At 41.0% G+C, this 16,075-nt stretch overlaps 1 protein-coding gene and 1 long non-coding RNA gene across 3 annotated transcripts in view; one reads left to right on the forward strand and one right to left on the reverse strand.

Annotated features, from left to right (window-relative positions):
* Positions 1 to 1,166: 1,166 nt before the first annotated feature.
* Positions 1,167 to 9,449, reverse strand: LOC131493208 (uncharacterized). Its single transcript, XR_009252515.1, has 2 exons — positions 8,999 to 9,449; positions 1,167 to 2,569 (listed from the first exon to the last, which is right to left on the reverse strand). It is a non-coding gene; the product is annotated as an uncharacterized LOC131493208 (long non-coding RNA).
* A 152-nt stretch (positions 9,450 to 9,601) lies between these two features.
* Positions 9,602 to 16,075, forward strand: part of ENTPD7 (ectonucleoside triphosphate diphosphohydrolase 7) — a 52,726-nt gene continuing 46,252 nt past the window's right edge. Inside the window, exons 1-3 of one of the 2 annotated variants that reach the window (XM_058697435.1) lie at positions 9,602 to 9,747; positions 10,005 to 10,107; positions 11,245 to 11,427. In XM_058697435.1, the coding sequence (XP_058553418.1) occupies positions 10,100 to 10,107; positions 11,245 to 11,427 (191 nt within the window). In that variant the 5' untranslated portion in view covers positions 9,602 to 9,747; positions 10,005 to 10,099. The remainder of the gene's footprint in view (positions 9,748 to 10,004; positions 10,108 to 11,244; positions 11,428 to 16,075) is intronic. The other variant, XM_058697436.1, reaches the window with a different exon arrangement.

The raw sequence follows: 16,075 nt of genomic DNA on the forward strand, positions 1-16,075 counted from the left end.
TCCTTAAATAAAATGGCTAGAATTGCAAAACTTTCCTTGAATATTATCAGAGAATGTAATGGTCTATTATCCATGACATACAAAGAAGATAAGCTGGCAGCAAGGGATGAAGCTTGGGGTATTTATCTAAGTAGATATGATGTATTTTTACTGCTCTGTGGCTTTGAATCTTTCATAAATATGGGATATATTCTCAAAGTAACTAGCCACAGTTATGGAGGCAACAACATTACCAACAATAAAAACAACACCATCATTATCAACAAACAAGTTGTGGCTGCTGATGTGGGCCTCAAACCCATGAACACTGAAGTCCTGATTTATCAGTGTGATTTTCCTGGCTGTCCTCCAGGTGTGATTCCCATTTTTACTCTTTTTTACTACAGGCATCTCCCTGCCCACCCACCCCCATTTTTTTAAAGTCTATTTATTTATTTTGAGAGAGAGAGAGAGAGCACATGAGCAGAGGCAGGGCAGAGAGAGAGAGGATCCTAAGCAGGCTCTGCACTGTCAGCACAGAGCTCAACGCGGGGCTCGAACTCACAAACTGCAAACTCATGACCTGAGCCAAAGATCAAGTCAGATGTTTAACCAACTGAGCCACCCAGGCATCCTACATTGCTGACCCTCTTAACTGGTCTTCTGCCTTACCCAATCCTTGATTTTTCATTGTCTCTTTTTAATTAACCAAATCTTTCCCCTTCATCCCGTAGTCTTCCTTGCTTTTACAGCTTACTCATTACAAACTAACATATAAAAGCCCAGGAATTTACATTAACTGCACTAAAAGAGATAATCAAATATTTTAGGTAGTGGAAAGTTATCCTTATAGTAACAAAGGTAAAACTGTTTCACCTTTGGATTTCAATCCTTCCCTTTGAGTTACTTAGTGGGCTTCTGTTGCTTTAAGCCCAGCACCGTGCTGAGGGATTAAAAAGGATGAGAGGCAGAGAGTGCAAAAAAAGGAATGAACTGAAGTCCTCCTCTGCAAGAAACTTGCATTTGCTGGTGAGAACAAACCCATGCATGCCTTACACAACAACGATAACAGTGAACTTTTAGGAAGGGCTTACTGTGTGCCAGCTAATGTATATATTATTTCTTTTAATCCTATGTGGTTGTATATTAGTTATCCACTGCTCTGGGACAAAGTACTACAAAGCATAGTGGCTTAAAACAGCAATACACATTTATTATCAGTTTCTGTAGGTGAGGAATTTGATAGTAGTTTAGATGAGTGATTAGGACTGGGAGTATCTCAGGAAGTTGTAGTCAGGTTGTCGGCAGGGTCTGCAGGTTACATGAAGGCTTGACTGGGGCTGGAGAATCCATGTCCACGATGACTCACTCACACAACTGTCAAGTTAATACTGCCTGTTGGCAGGAGGCCTCAGTTCCCCTCCACATGGGCCTCTCCAGAAAGATGCTAAGGGTCCTCATGACATGGTAGCACATGGTACCACATTCTTGGCAATTATTGTCTTTTTGATTATAGCCGTTCTAGTGGGTATGTAGTGGTATCTCATTGTAGTTTTAATTTCCATGCCCCTCATGACTAATGATGTTGAACATCTCGTGTGCTTATTTGCCATCTGTATATCTTTTTTTTTGTTAAGTGTCTAAATCTTCTGTTTATAATTGGGTTGTTTCCTTATTATTCAGTTTTGAGGATTCTTTTTATGTTCTAGATACAAGTCCTTTATCAGATATATGATCTGCCGTTATTTTCTCTCCCAGTGTGTGGCTCATCTTTTTATTCTCTTAGCAGTGTCTCTTGAAGAGCAGATCTTGGTTTGAATGAAGACCAATTTTTTAAGTTACTTTTGTGGATCTTGCTTTCGCTGTTGAATCTATGAAATCTTTGTTAAACTCAAGGTCAGTAAGATTTCCTATTTTTTTTCCTTTACAGGCTTTGCAGTTTTAGCTCTTACTTTTAAGACTATGATCTATTTCAAGTTAGTTTTTATATGTTTTATGAGGTATTTCACTAGCTGTCAGTTCTTTATTTAACAATATTTCTTTGAGGTATTCTCATATCAGTACATAAAGAGTTTCCTTATTCATTTTTAGAGCCAAACTCCTGTTCTGATGGAGATTATATTCAAGTTGTAAGGAGACAGACAGTAAACCAATAAGTAAAACATACTGTATGTAAAATGGTGATGTAGGAAATGTGGGTGGGAAGGACAGTTACCATTTTAAATAGAATAGTTAGGGTGAGTCTCACCGAGAAATAAATATTTCAATAAGGACTGAAGACAGCAAGGCACTAGGTAGGGAGAGCAGATTATAATAACTCTGGAGAAGGGAACAGAAATTACAAAAAATGTAAAGGAACAAAGGACCTATTATGTTCTCGAAACAGTAAGGAGGCCCATGTGGCTAAAGTAAAGTAAGCGAAGGGAATAACAGTGAGAAATGAGGTTTGAGAGTTAAGAGGTGTGCGTGTTGTAGGTTATGAGGACTAGGGCTTTTACTCTGAGATGAGAAGCTACTGGAGAGTTTGGAGGAGTGACATGACCTGGCTTATGCTTGAGAGGATCACACCAGTTGCAGCATTCAGCATAGCCTGTGGGGGCAAGGATAGATACAGAAAGATTAGTCAGGAGGCTAACGCAATATTTCAGGAAGAAATAATAGTAGTTTGGACCAGGGTGTGGCAATGAGGTTAGTGAGCGATGGCTAGATTCTGGACACATTTTTAAAGTAGTGCCAACAGGAGCAAGGCACAGATTAAGGATAACTCCAAGATTTTGGGCCTAAGGATCTGGAAGAATGGAAGGGTTTTTACCCCTTTGCTAACAGTGTATTATCAGACATTTTAATTTTTGCCAGCCTGGTAGTTGAAAAATGTTATCTAATACAGTTTTCTCTCTACGTTTTAGTTGTGAAAATTATCCAACATACAAAAAAAAAAATGGAAAAAATAATACTCATTTCATACTGACTTAAACAATAAAAGATATTTGTTAGCTCATATAACTGGATGTCCAGAGACAGAATGGAATTCAGGTTTGGTTTGACTCAATCATGTCATCAACAATCTAGGGAGTGGAGGGGGTGGGGCAGAGAGAGAATTGCTCCCTCAAACACTCTCTTAGGAAAGCCAATAATTTTTTTTATTTGTCCCAGCAAACATTTCTTTGTCTGGAATTTAACTATCTGGCCACTCCTGACAAAAATGGCTGTGGCCAAGGGATGGGATTTTGCATAATTTTGCATGTCCCACCCCTAGAGCCAGTGGTGGAGTCGGAATCCTCAAATGCACAGGGGCTAGGCCTGGATAAGGTGCCCACATCCAAACTGGAATGGATACCAAGAGTTGGGGATCAATACCCATGCCTCCATCGCAAGTACGGTGGGCATTTTCGAGTTTGCCATACTGCCCCCCACCTCTCTTGCTGACATCTCTGAAGAGTAGCCTTTCACTTCTCTCAATGACCTGTGCCATTGATTTCCTGCCTCTGTCAACTTTTCAATCATCCTCCTTGTTAATTCACATCCTGCAGTTGCTATTATCTTTTTGCACTGCTATGCCTTCATCCCTCAAAGTACTCCAACACATGGCTATAGTGTCTTCAGACTTTTGCTGAAAGTATGGGGTCATGGAGAGGATTATAACATAGCACGGAACTCAGAGCTGAACCCTAGAAGTCAACAATATTATCTGAAATTCCCCTGACCACCTCGCTTTGGGAACTGTGCTGATTTAAAAATATGTCTGAAAATTGATAGTTTTGCCTTCAGAAGGTGGAGCCTAATGGCCCTCCCCTTGAATGTGGGCTGGCTTTTAACAAACAATATTAGCAGAAGTGAAGACACTTGACTTCTGAGGCTAGGTAATAAAAGGGGTGGAGTTTTTACCTGGCACTTATTTTCGGCTGGCTCTGGGAGAAGGGAGCTGCCAGCTGCTGTTTCATGAGGACACTCAAGCACCCCTGGGAGAGTCCATGTGGAGAGGAATTGTGGCCTCCCACCAACAGCCAATCCCCTCTTGCCAGGCATGTACGTATGCCATATTAGAAATATATCCCTTGGCCCTAGATAAGACTTCACATGACCCCAACTGACATCTTTATTGCCACCTCATGAGAGACCCTGAGCGGAACTGCTCCCGAATTCCTGATCCATGGAGACTGTGAGAGATAATCATGCTTATTGTTGTTTTAAGCTGCCAGGTTTGGGGGTAATTTGTGATGCTGCTATAGAAAAATAATGCAGAAACTCCCTCATGGGCCATTCTCTTCATTCTTGTCTATGGGCACCTTGCACAGGTCCCCCCTTTTTTTTCATGTATTTTTCTTTTCTCTTACTAGGGCTCACCAAACCTAGTCTCTAGAGGGAATGCTTAAAATCCTGTATTTTATTATGCAGAGTAACTAGAGTCTTCTTGGTCTAAACCTCTCCCATCCAGGCTAAACCCAGGGGACCCTACTTTCCATAACCAAACATACCCTTTAAGCTCCAAAACCTAGCTACTCTGTCTTCCTACCAGGCCAACTGGTACCAAGTCCACTCACACAGCTGCCAGCTTTTAAAACAATTATTCTTGCTCTGATAGAAACATCCATGAGCAAAGTGGTACAAGAGCAGCAGTGGTACAAAAGAAACCCCTAGGCTCACTGGGGGAGCTCACAGGTGACATGTGGGCTGAGTTTTGAAGAATAAGTAGGACTTCATTTGGTAAAGAAGTGAAAGAAAGTCATTTATTCAGAAGCAATAGCAAGTACAGAGGCTCAAAGGTAAGAGAAGGCATAATTCTGAGAACTAAATATGTCAGGGCTGTGGGTGAGAATACCTGCTGGGGAGTTCAGAGGATGTTGGGGGCTAGATCATATCACGCAGTGGAAGCCACATATATCAGTTAGTAGAGTACAGGTGACAGAACTCCCTGATTCAACTGACTTAAAAAGTAAGAGCAGGAGTGAATTTAGTATCTCAAATAATAAGTCCATAGGTAGGGCTGCTCCTGGGTTGGTTAAGTTAGCAATGATGTTAATGATGTTACCAAGCACCCAGGATTTTTCTGTGTTTCTATTCTGTTATTCCCAGGCTTCCCACAACTCCTGACCCGCACACACCCCCCCCCCCCCACCTTATGGTTGTAAGATGCTTACAGAAGCTCCAGCCATCATATCCTTAAGATTTCTTCTGGGGATAAGCCCATGGGGGAGGGGAAGGAAGAAAAAAGAAAGAGAGGGAGGGAGCCAAACCATAAGAGACTCTTAGAAACTGATGGGGTGCCTGGGTGGCTCAGTCGGTTGAGCATCCGACTTCAGCTCAGGTCATGATCTCGCGGTCCGTGAGTTTGAGCCCCGCGTGGGGCTCTGGGCTGATGGCTCAGAGCCTGGAGCCTGCTTCCGATTCTGTGTCTCCCTCTCTCTCTGCCCCTCCCCCGTTCATGCTCTGTCTCTCTCTGTCTCAAAAATAAATAAATGTTAAAAAAACTGAGAACAATCTGAGGGTTGATGGGGGGTGGGAGGGAGGGGAGGGTCGGTGATGGGTATTGAGGAGGGCACCTGTTGGAATGAGCACTGGGTGTTGTATGGAAACCAATTTGACAATAAATTTCATATAAAAAAAAAAAGATTTCTTCTGGGGGTAGAAAAGGGGCTTTCTCTTCTCATTCTCATTATGTCAACTTTTTATAATCTTTTTAAGTTGGGGAAAACCTCTCCCAGAAATGTTTTCCCTCCTCCCATTCCTCCCAACAGCTGGCTTCCCTTCAGTATCCTTGGTTAGAATTGCATCATATGCCCAGGCTCAATATTTGGTTAGGGAGTGGAACACCATGATTGACTTAGACCCTTCACGGTTTACTCCTTCTGGCTGGGACTGGAGCCTAGTACTCTTCAAGCATATGGCCAAGCATAGCAGTATGGTTACAAGAATAAAATTGGGATTCTGTTAATAATGTGGAAGAGAGATTGTTGGCTTTTTGGGTAGGCAGTTAGCAGAATCTGCTACACCATGCCAAGGAAACTGAACTGTATCCCATTGGGATGGGGAAACACAAGGATTTTAAAATAGGAATTAGCATGATTATATTTCACTATATCAGAATGAAGGGGCACTAAGGAGAGGCATGAGCCTGGATGCAGGGCCACCAGCTAGAACGCTTCATCAGAAGATTTTGCAGAGGATTTTGGGCATTTGAATTAAGAACAACTAGTCACTAACTGGATGAAATAGGTGTTGTGGAGGAAAAATTTTTCTATTCCCTTCAAGATTCTTTTGGCTGATATAAGAATTAAATTGACATGAGACAGATTAACAGTAGAAAATCAAATTTAATTACATACATATAGGGATCCTATGAGACTGTGAGGCCCACAGGTAGTCAGGCAATTGAGGCTTCTATGCCATTCTGAGTTGGGACGTCAAAGGGAAGGAGGACAATTCACAGGAAGATGAAAAAGAGTAAATGTTTGGTAAACAAATGTTTGCTGGGCCACACAGAAAAAATGGGACACAGAGAGGAATTCTAATAAACAGACTTTGCTAAGTTCCTCTCTACCACACCTGGTTCATATTATACTGTAGTTATTTATGCTGATAGCTCCCGTCCTGGAGCAGGTCCTCTCTCCAAATTCTTTTAGGCAGTTGGGGGGGGGGGGTGGGATTTTGAAAAGTTCTTCCCGAGTCTTCTGTTAAAAATAATCAGCATAAAATAATCCACATGTGAAAGAGACACATTTTGGGGTGGCAAATTTTGCTCTCCTACAGCAGAAAGGAAGTAGAAGGAAGAAATCCTAAAATGACTTGCAAATTTCTGCTTGGGTGAATCACACAGTAGTTCATCAAAGTTAGAATATGACTGGAGGAGGTTTGGGTGGATAAAGTAAGAGTGGAGAGACTATGAGTTTGGTTGTGGACAATGAGGTGTCTACACGGCACACGAAGAAAGATGAGTAAACTTGGAAGGGAGATTGAAGATCACAATACTTCAACTCCTTTAGAGATTAGGGCAGGATGGAGTATGGAATGAAGAAGAACTAAGAAGAAATAAAGTGATATAGACAACTGATACTGAGCGTGGGACTGGTTTGGCTGATTTTACTCACACCTGGGTCAAGAAATCAAGGACTTCTTGAGAAAATTGTAAATGTAATTGTAGACAAGTCTTTAAAAAGCAGTTAAAGACCTGTTTTGAAATACGGATTTCTGTAATTGGTTTCAACATGTTGAGAGTTACAGCAAATGAGATGGGGAAGTGATCTCAACCTACTTTTTTTGGCCTCCTGACTGGAAACCTCAGAACTCAGCCCTGTGAGCTGTTAATCAGATAAGCATTGTGGGCTTTCGTAAAGAATCATGCTCTACAAATTACTGAATGCATATGGCCTTACTGAAGGAAGTATTATCCAAACGAAATGGGCAAAGAAAGTATAATGAGATGTTGGGATTAAAATGTAGGTTTCTTTCTGTTTTATAACAGTAGTTATGAAATGTAAGTTATAAGATGTTTCAATGTACCTTCAAGCTCTAAGTTAATATAGTTCATAAATCACATGAATTAATTACTGTTTAAAACATAACATAAATAGGAACTCCATTCCACTCAACAATACCTGTTTAGTGGACCACTGGAGTTTGAAATATACATAGGTTAGACAATACTACACAGTTGGCAGGCAAACTGAAGAATTAAAAAAATATAGGGTACCTGCCTGGCTCATTCAGAAGAGCACGTGACTCGATCTCAGGGTCGTGAGTTTGAGCCCCATGTTGGGTGGAGAGATTGCTTAAATAAGTAAAACTTAAAAAAAGAGAATTAAAAAATATATATTCCAAACATTTGTTAATTTTTTCCCCATGTCTACCTGAACCAGGCTCTGGCATAATAAAAATATCTGATATTTGTATGATTCTGCAGTTAATCCTAACTTTATGAAACTATTCTACCCAATGTGATTTCTGGGGGCCCCGATAAAATATAACACCTGAAGCAGAGTAGGGATTGAAAGACAAAGAAAAGAGAACCAAGAATTGAAGGGAGAAAGGCAAGTTAGGAAGCCCATCCAGGCTGGCAGAGTAAAGGAGGTAAAAAAACAATAGTGGGGAGAGCCTGAACATACAAACTGGACAATGTCAGACCATATATGACGATTAGAATTGTGACCTATAACCTCTACAGCAATCATCCCAGAGTTCTCACTACTGTTCAATTCTCTTCCCTACCTTCTAACTCAGGACCAAATATGAGAAAGCCAAATATGTTCTCCACAATCACATAAGAAGCCCTGCTCCTAGTAAGCCCACCACCGCCTTCCCCATGCTAACACTCTCAAGTCAGAGCATGCATGAAACCTTTCTTTCTTCTTTTTTTTTTTCTTCAGTTTAAGCTTTCCCATTCCCCTGACAGCCTTTGGGTCTCTGCCAGACATGAGTGATGGTGGTTAACTGCCTTCTATAGCAGGTGTAGAATAAATAGCCTCTTTTTTTTTCTTTTTAATCTCATTTGGGTGGTCTTCATTTATTTCCAGTCATTCACTTACTTGTCATATATTAGCTATGTTGTGTGCCAGGCAGTGCCCAGCATTGCTGTGGAAGCAGATAGTCTCTGCCTTCAAGCATATTCTATTGGAACAGACAGACACATAAATTGTAATTCAATGTGGCAAGAGAAACAATAGGTATATATGACGGGGTTGTAGGTCAAGTAAAACTTTTAGGGGAGGTGACCCTTAAATTGAGAGTAGTAAGGGATGAGTATGCGTTGGCTTGGCTAAGTTGGGGGAAGGATATTCGAGGCAGATGGAAGGGTGGAGGAGGTCGAATGAGCAAAACTTAAGAGAGCAGAAGCCCCAGACAGATGTGCGTTTCTGAGGCATAATAAGGGAGGTGAAAAGCAGAAGCTGCATGGGAGGGTCGTGGACTGCCACGTATAAGCCACATTTGTAAGCACTTGGACTTTATCCTGTACAAACGGCTCCCTCCTGGAAATGAGAGAAACGGCTGGTGTAAGCAAGGAGGAAAAACATTAAGGAAACATTACCTTTGTTTGTGTTACTGTAAGGTCCGGGAGAGCAGGGGCACAGCGGCTCATGTATGGCACACAAACATTCAATGAATGCTGAATGAATAGATATAAGCGATTCGGTATAGACGATGTGGTCTCCAGTTTATGCTTCTCTAACAGGACAAGACAAAGAGGCCAGGGCACGAGTCTAGGAGGCTATAGCGAAGGTTTGATTCCGGAGATCAGGGCTGGTGGACACAATACCTCCAACTGGTTGTGGGAAAGGGATGCACTTCTCTCGCGGCCACTCCAAGATCCACCCACCCGAGCTGCACAATTCTGGAAGCGGCAACGTAGAAAGCAACCAGCTAAAAAACAGCACCACCGCCGAGAGCGTAGCTGGCGCAGAGGGTCCACCCACCGCTCGACACAGCTCACCTGTGCGCCCAACGCCGGTCTATCGAGGCGGAGCTACGGCACGACGCCCTTCCGGATTGGACGCGCTCGAAATCCCGGGGCGGGGATTAGAGGCCGAACGTTCTTGGGGATTGGCCACTCTGGCGAAAGGACGTGGGGCTGGCGGAGCAAGTTCGCAGGCTGCTCCAGCTGGGTGGAGGGTGGGCTCTTCTTCGCGGTTCTCCTGTCAGTCATTGGCTCCCTGCGGTTTCCTTGGGGACGTGGCGCCGCCGCCCGCCCAAGGTTTTTTCCGGCTGGTCTAAAGGCCTTGGGGAACCGCTCTGAACCGAGCGGGACGGTGCCAGGGGAGACTGCGGGACTCTCGACCCGTGAGTGCGAGCGCGGGAGGGCCGCGGGGCTGGGAGAGGCGGGGAGGGGAAGTGGGTCTTCCAACCCCCGCCACCGGGGGAGCGCCGGTTCCTCGAGAATGCCCGGCTCCCCGGGAGCCGGCTTAGAGTCAGCTGGGCCCCAGGAACAAGAGCGGACGCATCTGGAGTAGGTGGGTGGGCGCCTTGGCCTTCCCTCGGAAGTCTAGTCCTGTGGGCACTGCTGGAGGTAAGCCTGAAACCCAACGAACTCTTAACAGGCTGCAGACTTAGGAGATGCCTGAGACAAGGAGACCCATTTCTCAGGGCAAAAAGAAAAGGAGGTGACAGGCACTGAGACCACTGAAGGGATCCCATGGCTAGGTAAGGCTGCACATTTTCTCCTCAGCTAGGGGCTCAGTTGGGGGTGGCAGATAGGTTGAGGGGCCCTGGGAGGTTTTTACAAGTGAGGTTTGCCCTACTGCTGCATCTGGACTTTGCAGCTTCCTCGGATGGATGGGGAGAAGATCAAAGTTACTTTTTTTTTTTTTTTTTTTAGGCAAATGCTACCATAGTTTCTAGCCCATAACCCCAGGGTGGTAGACTGAGTGCTTGCTCAGCTCTGGAAAGTGCTAAAATGTAATGTTCTTTCAGATTTCCATTTGAGTGAGGCTGTGTGCTTTTTGAGGAGGTTAAACAAAGATTTTGTTTGTTTGTTTGAAAGTAGACCGAGGTCCTTTTGAATCAATATAGGAAGTGAGATTCATAGTTGAATATGTATATCCATATGGTGTGATACTCTGGAACTTCCAGAAAAGATTAATGTGGATCTACATGTACCAAATGGAACAGTTGTCAAATAGAGTAAGTGGGGAAAGATGCAGAACAATAGGTATGGTGTAAAACCAGAGGAATGAGATACACACATGCATATTGTCATATCTGATATATATTTATGCTCGTGTAAACATAGAATACCCCTGGAAATATACGTAGAGACAGGGTAGCAGTGCTTGCCTTTCAGTAGGAAATGCTAGGTTAAGGCAAAAGACTCATTTTTCACTATATATCCTTTTAAACTTGTTTCATGTGCATATATTACCTATTAAAATATTTTTTAATTAGTTGAATAAATATACAGATTATCCAGTTTTTTGACATCATTCTTGGTGGGAATGTTGTAGTTGCTCTGATTCTTCAATGTTGTGAGGTTGACCAGGGAGACTAGTGATCTTTTCATAAACATGAGAACTGTAATTCTTTGAATTATACCCAAAAGTGCAGACATTGGGAAAAGAGAAGATAAGGCTTTTCTGATTTATAGTAGAAGCACCATGAATCATATAGGTCCTTTTCTAAAATTTGAGACTAAAAGAACTTCTATAGACTGGTGGTGGCATAAATTTTTGCCTTTATCAGGAAGGGCTTTAATACAGTTTAAAAGCCTTTTTTTTTTTTTTTTTTTTTTTTTTTGGCACTCAGATGTAGAGACTTTTCTTACTAATGTTTGTCTCATTTCAGGATCAGTTTTTCCTACCTCTGCCCAGCCTCCTGGTACTTCACTGTGCCCACAGTGAACCCATTTCCCCGCCAGAGGGTGGCATTCCTAGGACTCTTCTTCATATCCTGCCTCCTTTTACTTATGTTAATCATGGACTTTCGACATTGGGGTGCTTCATTGCCACGAGATAGGCAATATGAAAGGTGAGTCAACCTTAGATCACTTTGATCAGACTTGGCATTGAAGTCATAAATATTTTGACATTTCACACAGTACTACCTTTGACCCTTTTGGGGGAATACTGCACTTTGATTAGTAAAATTGCATGCCACTTATTACATAAAGAAGATCTTAAGCTCCATTTTGGCAGGGTTCACTTTTGATTCAGGAATGCTGATGTTGCATTTTAACCATGAAAGGCGTCTTTCTATATTCTTGTTTTGGTGGACTGACTTAATGGATGCATAAATGTTTAGGACTGTTACGTATTCTTGATGAACTGATCCTTTATCATTATTAAATGGCTGTTTTTATCCTTGATTATATTTTTTGGCCTGAAATCTACTAGTCTGGTACTAATATAATTACTTCAGCTTTCTTTTGAGTAGTGTTAGCATTATAGATGTTTTTCAATCCTTATAGTTTTAGCCTTTATGTCTTTATATTTTATATCTATCCAGTCTTTTTATAAATAACTGCTTTTTATCCAGTCTGAATGTCTGCCTTTTATTTGAAGTGTTTAGGCCATTTGCATTTCATGTGATTATTGATTATGCTTAGGTTTAAATCTGCCTTGCTGTTTGTTTTCTGCTTGTCACATCTTGCTCTTTGCTCTCCCTTTTTCTCTCCCTTCTTTTAAATTGAGTACATTTTATTTTATTTATTTATTTATTTATTTATTTATTTATTTATTTATTTATTTTTAATATATGAAATTTATTGTCAAATTGGTTTCCATACAACACCCAGTGCTCATCCCAAAAGATGCCCTCTTCAATGCCCATCACCTACCCTTCCCTCCCTCCCACCCCCCCATCAACCCTCAGTTCTCAGTTTTTAAGAGTTTCTTATGCTTTGGCTCTCTTCCATTCTAACCTCATTTTTTTTTCCTTCCCCTCCCCCATGGGTTTCTGTTAAGTTTCTCAGGATCCACATAAGAGTGAAAACAAATGGTATCTGTCTTTTTCTGTATGGCTTATTTCACTTAGCATCACACTCTCCAGTTCCATCCATGTTGCTACAAAGGGCCATATTTCGTTCTTTCTCATTGCCCTGTAGTACTCCATTGTGTATATAAACCACAATTTCTTTATCCATTCATCAGTTGATGGACATTTAGGCTTTTTCCACAATTTGGCTATTGTTGAGAGTGCTGCTATAAACATTGGGGTACAAGTGCCCCTATGCATCAATACTCCTGTATCCCTTGGGTAAATTCCTAGCAGTGCTACTGCTGGGTCATAGGGTAGGTCTATTTTCAATTTTTTGAGGAACCTCCACACTGTTTTCCAGAGTGGCCGCACCAGTTTGCATTCCCACCAACAGTGCAAGAGGGTTCCTGTTTCTCCACATCCTCTCCAGCATCTATAGTCTCCTGATTTGTTCATTTTGGCCACTCTGACTGGCGTGAGGTGATATCTGAGTGTGGTTTTGATTTGTATTTCCCTGATGAGGAGCGATGTTGAGCATCTTTTCATGTGCCTGTTGGCCATCTGGATGTCTTCTTTAGAGAAGTGTCTATTCATGTTTTCTGCCCATTTCTTCACTGGGTTATTTGTTTTTCGGGTGTGGATTTTGGTGAGCTCTTTATAGATTTTGGATACTAGTCCTTTGTCCGATATGTCATTTGCAAATATCTTTTCCTATTCCGTTGGTTGCCTTTTAGTTTTGTTAATTGTTTCCTTTGCTGTGCAGAAGATTTTTATCTTCATGAGGTCCCAATAGTTCATTTTTGCTTTTAATTCCCTTGCCTTTGGGGATGTGTCAAGTAAGAAATTGCTGCGGCTGAGGTCAGAGAGGTCTTTTCCTGCTTTCTCCTCTAGTGTTTTGATGGTTTCCTGTCTCACAGTCAGGTCCTTTATCCATTTTGAGTTAATTTTTGTGAATGGTGTAAGAGAGTGGTCTAGTTTCATTCTTCTGCATGTTGCTGTCCAGTTCTCCCAGCACCATTTGTTAAAGAGACTGTCTTTTTTCCATTGGATATTCTTTCCTGCTTTGTGAAAGATGAGTTGGCCATACGTTTGTGGGTCTAGTTCTGGGGTTTCTATTCTATTCCATTGGTCTATGTGTCTGTTTTTGTGCCAATACCATGCTGTCTTGATGATTACAGCTTTGTAGTAGAGGTTAAAGTCTGGGATTGTGATGCCTCCTGCTTTGGTCTTCTTCAATACTACTTTGGCTATTTGGGGCCTTTTGTGGTTCCATATGAATTTTAGGATCACTTGTTCTAGCTTTGAGAAGAATGCTGGTGCAATTTTGATTGGGATTGCATTGAATGTGTAGATAGCTTTGGGTGGTATCGACATTTTAACAATATTTATTCTTCCAACCCATGAGCACGGAATGTTTTTCCATTTCTTTATATCTTCTTCAATTTCCTTCATAAGCTTTCTATAGTTTTCAGCATACAGATCTTTTACATCTTTGGTTAGATTTATTCCTAGGTATTTTATGCTTCTAGGTGCAGTTGTGCATGGGATCAGTTTCTTTATTTGTCTTTCTGTTGCTTCATTATTAGTGTATAAGAATGCAACTGATTTCTGTACATTGATTTTGTATGCTGAGACTTTGCTGAATTCATGTATCAGTTCTAGCAGACTTTTGGTGGAGTCTGTCGGGTTCTCCATGTATATTATCATGTCATCTGCAAAAAGTGAAAGCTTGGCTTCATCTTTGCCAATTTTGATGCCTTTGATTTCCTTTTGTTGTCTGATTGCTGATGCTAGCACTTCCAACACTATGTTAAACAACAGTGTTGAGAGTGGACATCCCTGTCGCGTTCCTGATCTCAGGGGGAAAGCTCTCAGTTTTTCCCCATTGAGGATGATATTAGCTGTGGGCTTTTCATAAATGGCTTTTATGAGGTTTAAGTATGTTCCTTCTATTCCAACTTTCTCGAGGGCTTTTATTAAGAAAGGATAAATTGAATACATTTTAAATATTCCATTTTATCTCTTGTTGGCTTAGTAGGTATAACTCTGGGGATTTTGTTTTTATTTTTGTTTTTATTTTAGTGGTTGCTTTAGGGTTTATGGTTTATAATATACGTCATTAATTTACCATAATCTATCTTCAAGTAATATAATTCCTCTTCCCGTGTACCTCTTTACCTTTACCCCTAGGCCTTTGTGCTATTATTGTCATGCATCTTCCTTCTACATATGTTATGAACTCCACCATATATTGTTATTTTTTGCTTTAAACATTCAGTTGTCTTTTAAAGAGATTTCAAAAATAAGAAAAAAAAGGCTAGTATATTTACCATTTCTGGGCCTTTTCATTCTTCTGTGTAGTTCATATCCTACCTGGTGGGATATTCATTTTGTCTAATAGATTTCCTTTAACAAGTCTGGTAGTATGAGTTTGTGGTTGGTGAATTCTTTCACCTTCTGTGACTAAAAAAGTCATTTTGCTTTCTCTTTAAAAATATTTGTTGGGGGGTGTCTAGGTGGCTCAGTTGGTTAAGTGTCTGACTTCAGCTCAGGTCATGATCTCACAGTTTGTGGGTTCAAGCCCTGCATCAGAATCTCTGCTGTCAACATGGAGCCTGCTTTGGATCTGCTGTCTCCCTTGCTCTCTGCCCCTCTCCCATTTGTGCACTCTTTCTCGGTCTCTCTCAAAATAAATAAATAAACTTAAAAGAAATTCATTGGGTATGGAGCTCTAGGTTGATCTTTTTTTTTTCCTTTCATTACTTTAAAAACAATGTTACACTGTCTTCTGACTTACATTCTTTCTGAGGAGAAGTCTGCTATAATTTTTAAATCTTGTTCTCTGTACATCAAGTGACTTTCCTCAGGCTGCTTTTTAGATTTTATCACTGGTTTCAAACAATTTGACTGTAATGTACCTTGATGTAGTTTTCTTTATGGTTCTTTTGCTTATGATATGCTCATAATTGGATCTATGGATTTATGTTTTTTAATCAAAATCAGAAGAATTTTGACCGCTATTTCTTCAAATATTTTTTCCTTTCCTCTTCCACTTCTCCTTTGGTGTCTCCAATCACATATATATTGAACCATGTGAAGCTTTTTCACAGCTTATTTATTTATTTATTTTTAGTCTTTTTTATCTCTGTGTTTCTTTCTGGATATTTTATATTGCTGTGCCTTCCAGTTCATTAGTATTTTCTTCTGTCAAGTCTAACTTACTGTTAATTCCATCCAGTGAGATATGAATACCTTTATTTTTTTACAGAAAATACATCTGAATTATTTGATATACATATATATTTTTTTAATACTTATTTTTGGGAGAGCGCAGTGAGGGAGAGACAGAGAGAGGGGAACAGAAGATCCAAAGCGGGCTCTGTGCTCACAGACTGACAGCAGTGAGCCCAATGTGGGGCTTGAACTCACAAACCGTGAGATAATGACTTGAGCTCAAGTTGGACGCCCAACTGACTGAGCCACCCAGGCCCCCCATTATTTGATAGTTTTAATGCCTTACCAGTTGCATTGAAGATCTATATTCCTTTATAACAGTGATTCATTTTGCTATTTTTTTTGAGGTTAATTTCTGATTAGGCTACAAAATGAAATGATGACATGTTGTGTTCATCATCAACTTGATTTTCTCTGTATTCCTTCTCAGACAGTATCAGGAGACTTTGGATTATAAGTGACAGTC

Source organism: Neofelis nebulosa, chromosome 13, assembly GCF_028018385.1.
Source record: "Neofelis nebulosa isolate mNeoNeb1 chromosome 13, mNeoNeb1.pri, whole genome shotgun sequence".
NCBI lineage: Eukaryota > Metazoa > Chordata > Mammalia > Carnivora > Felidae > Neofelis > Neofelis nebulosa.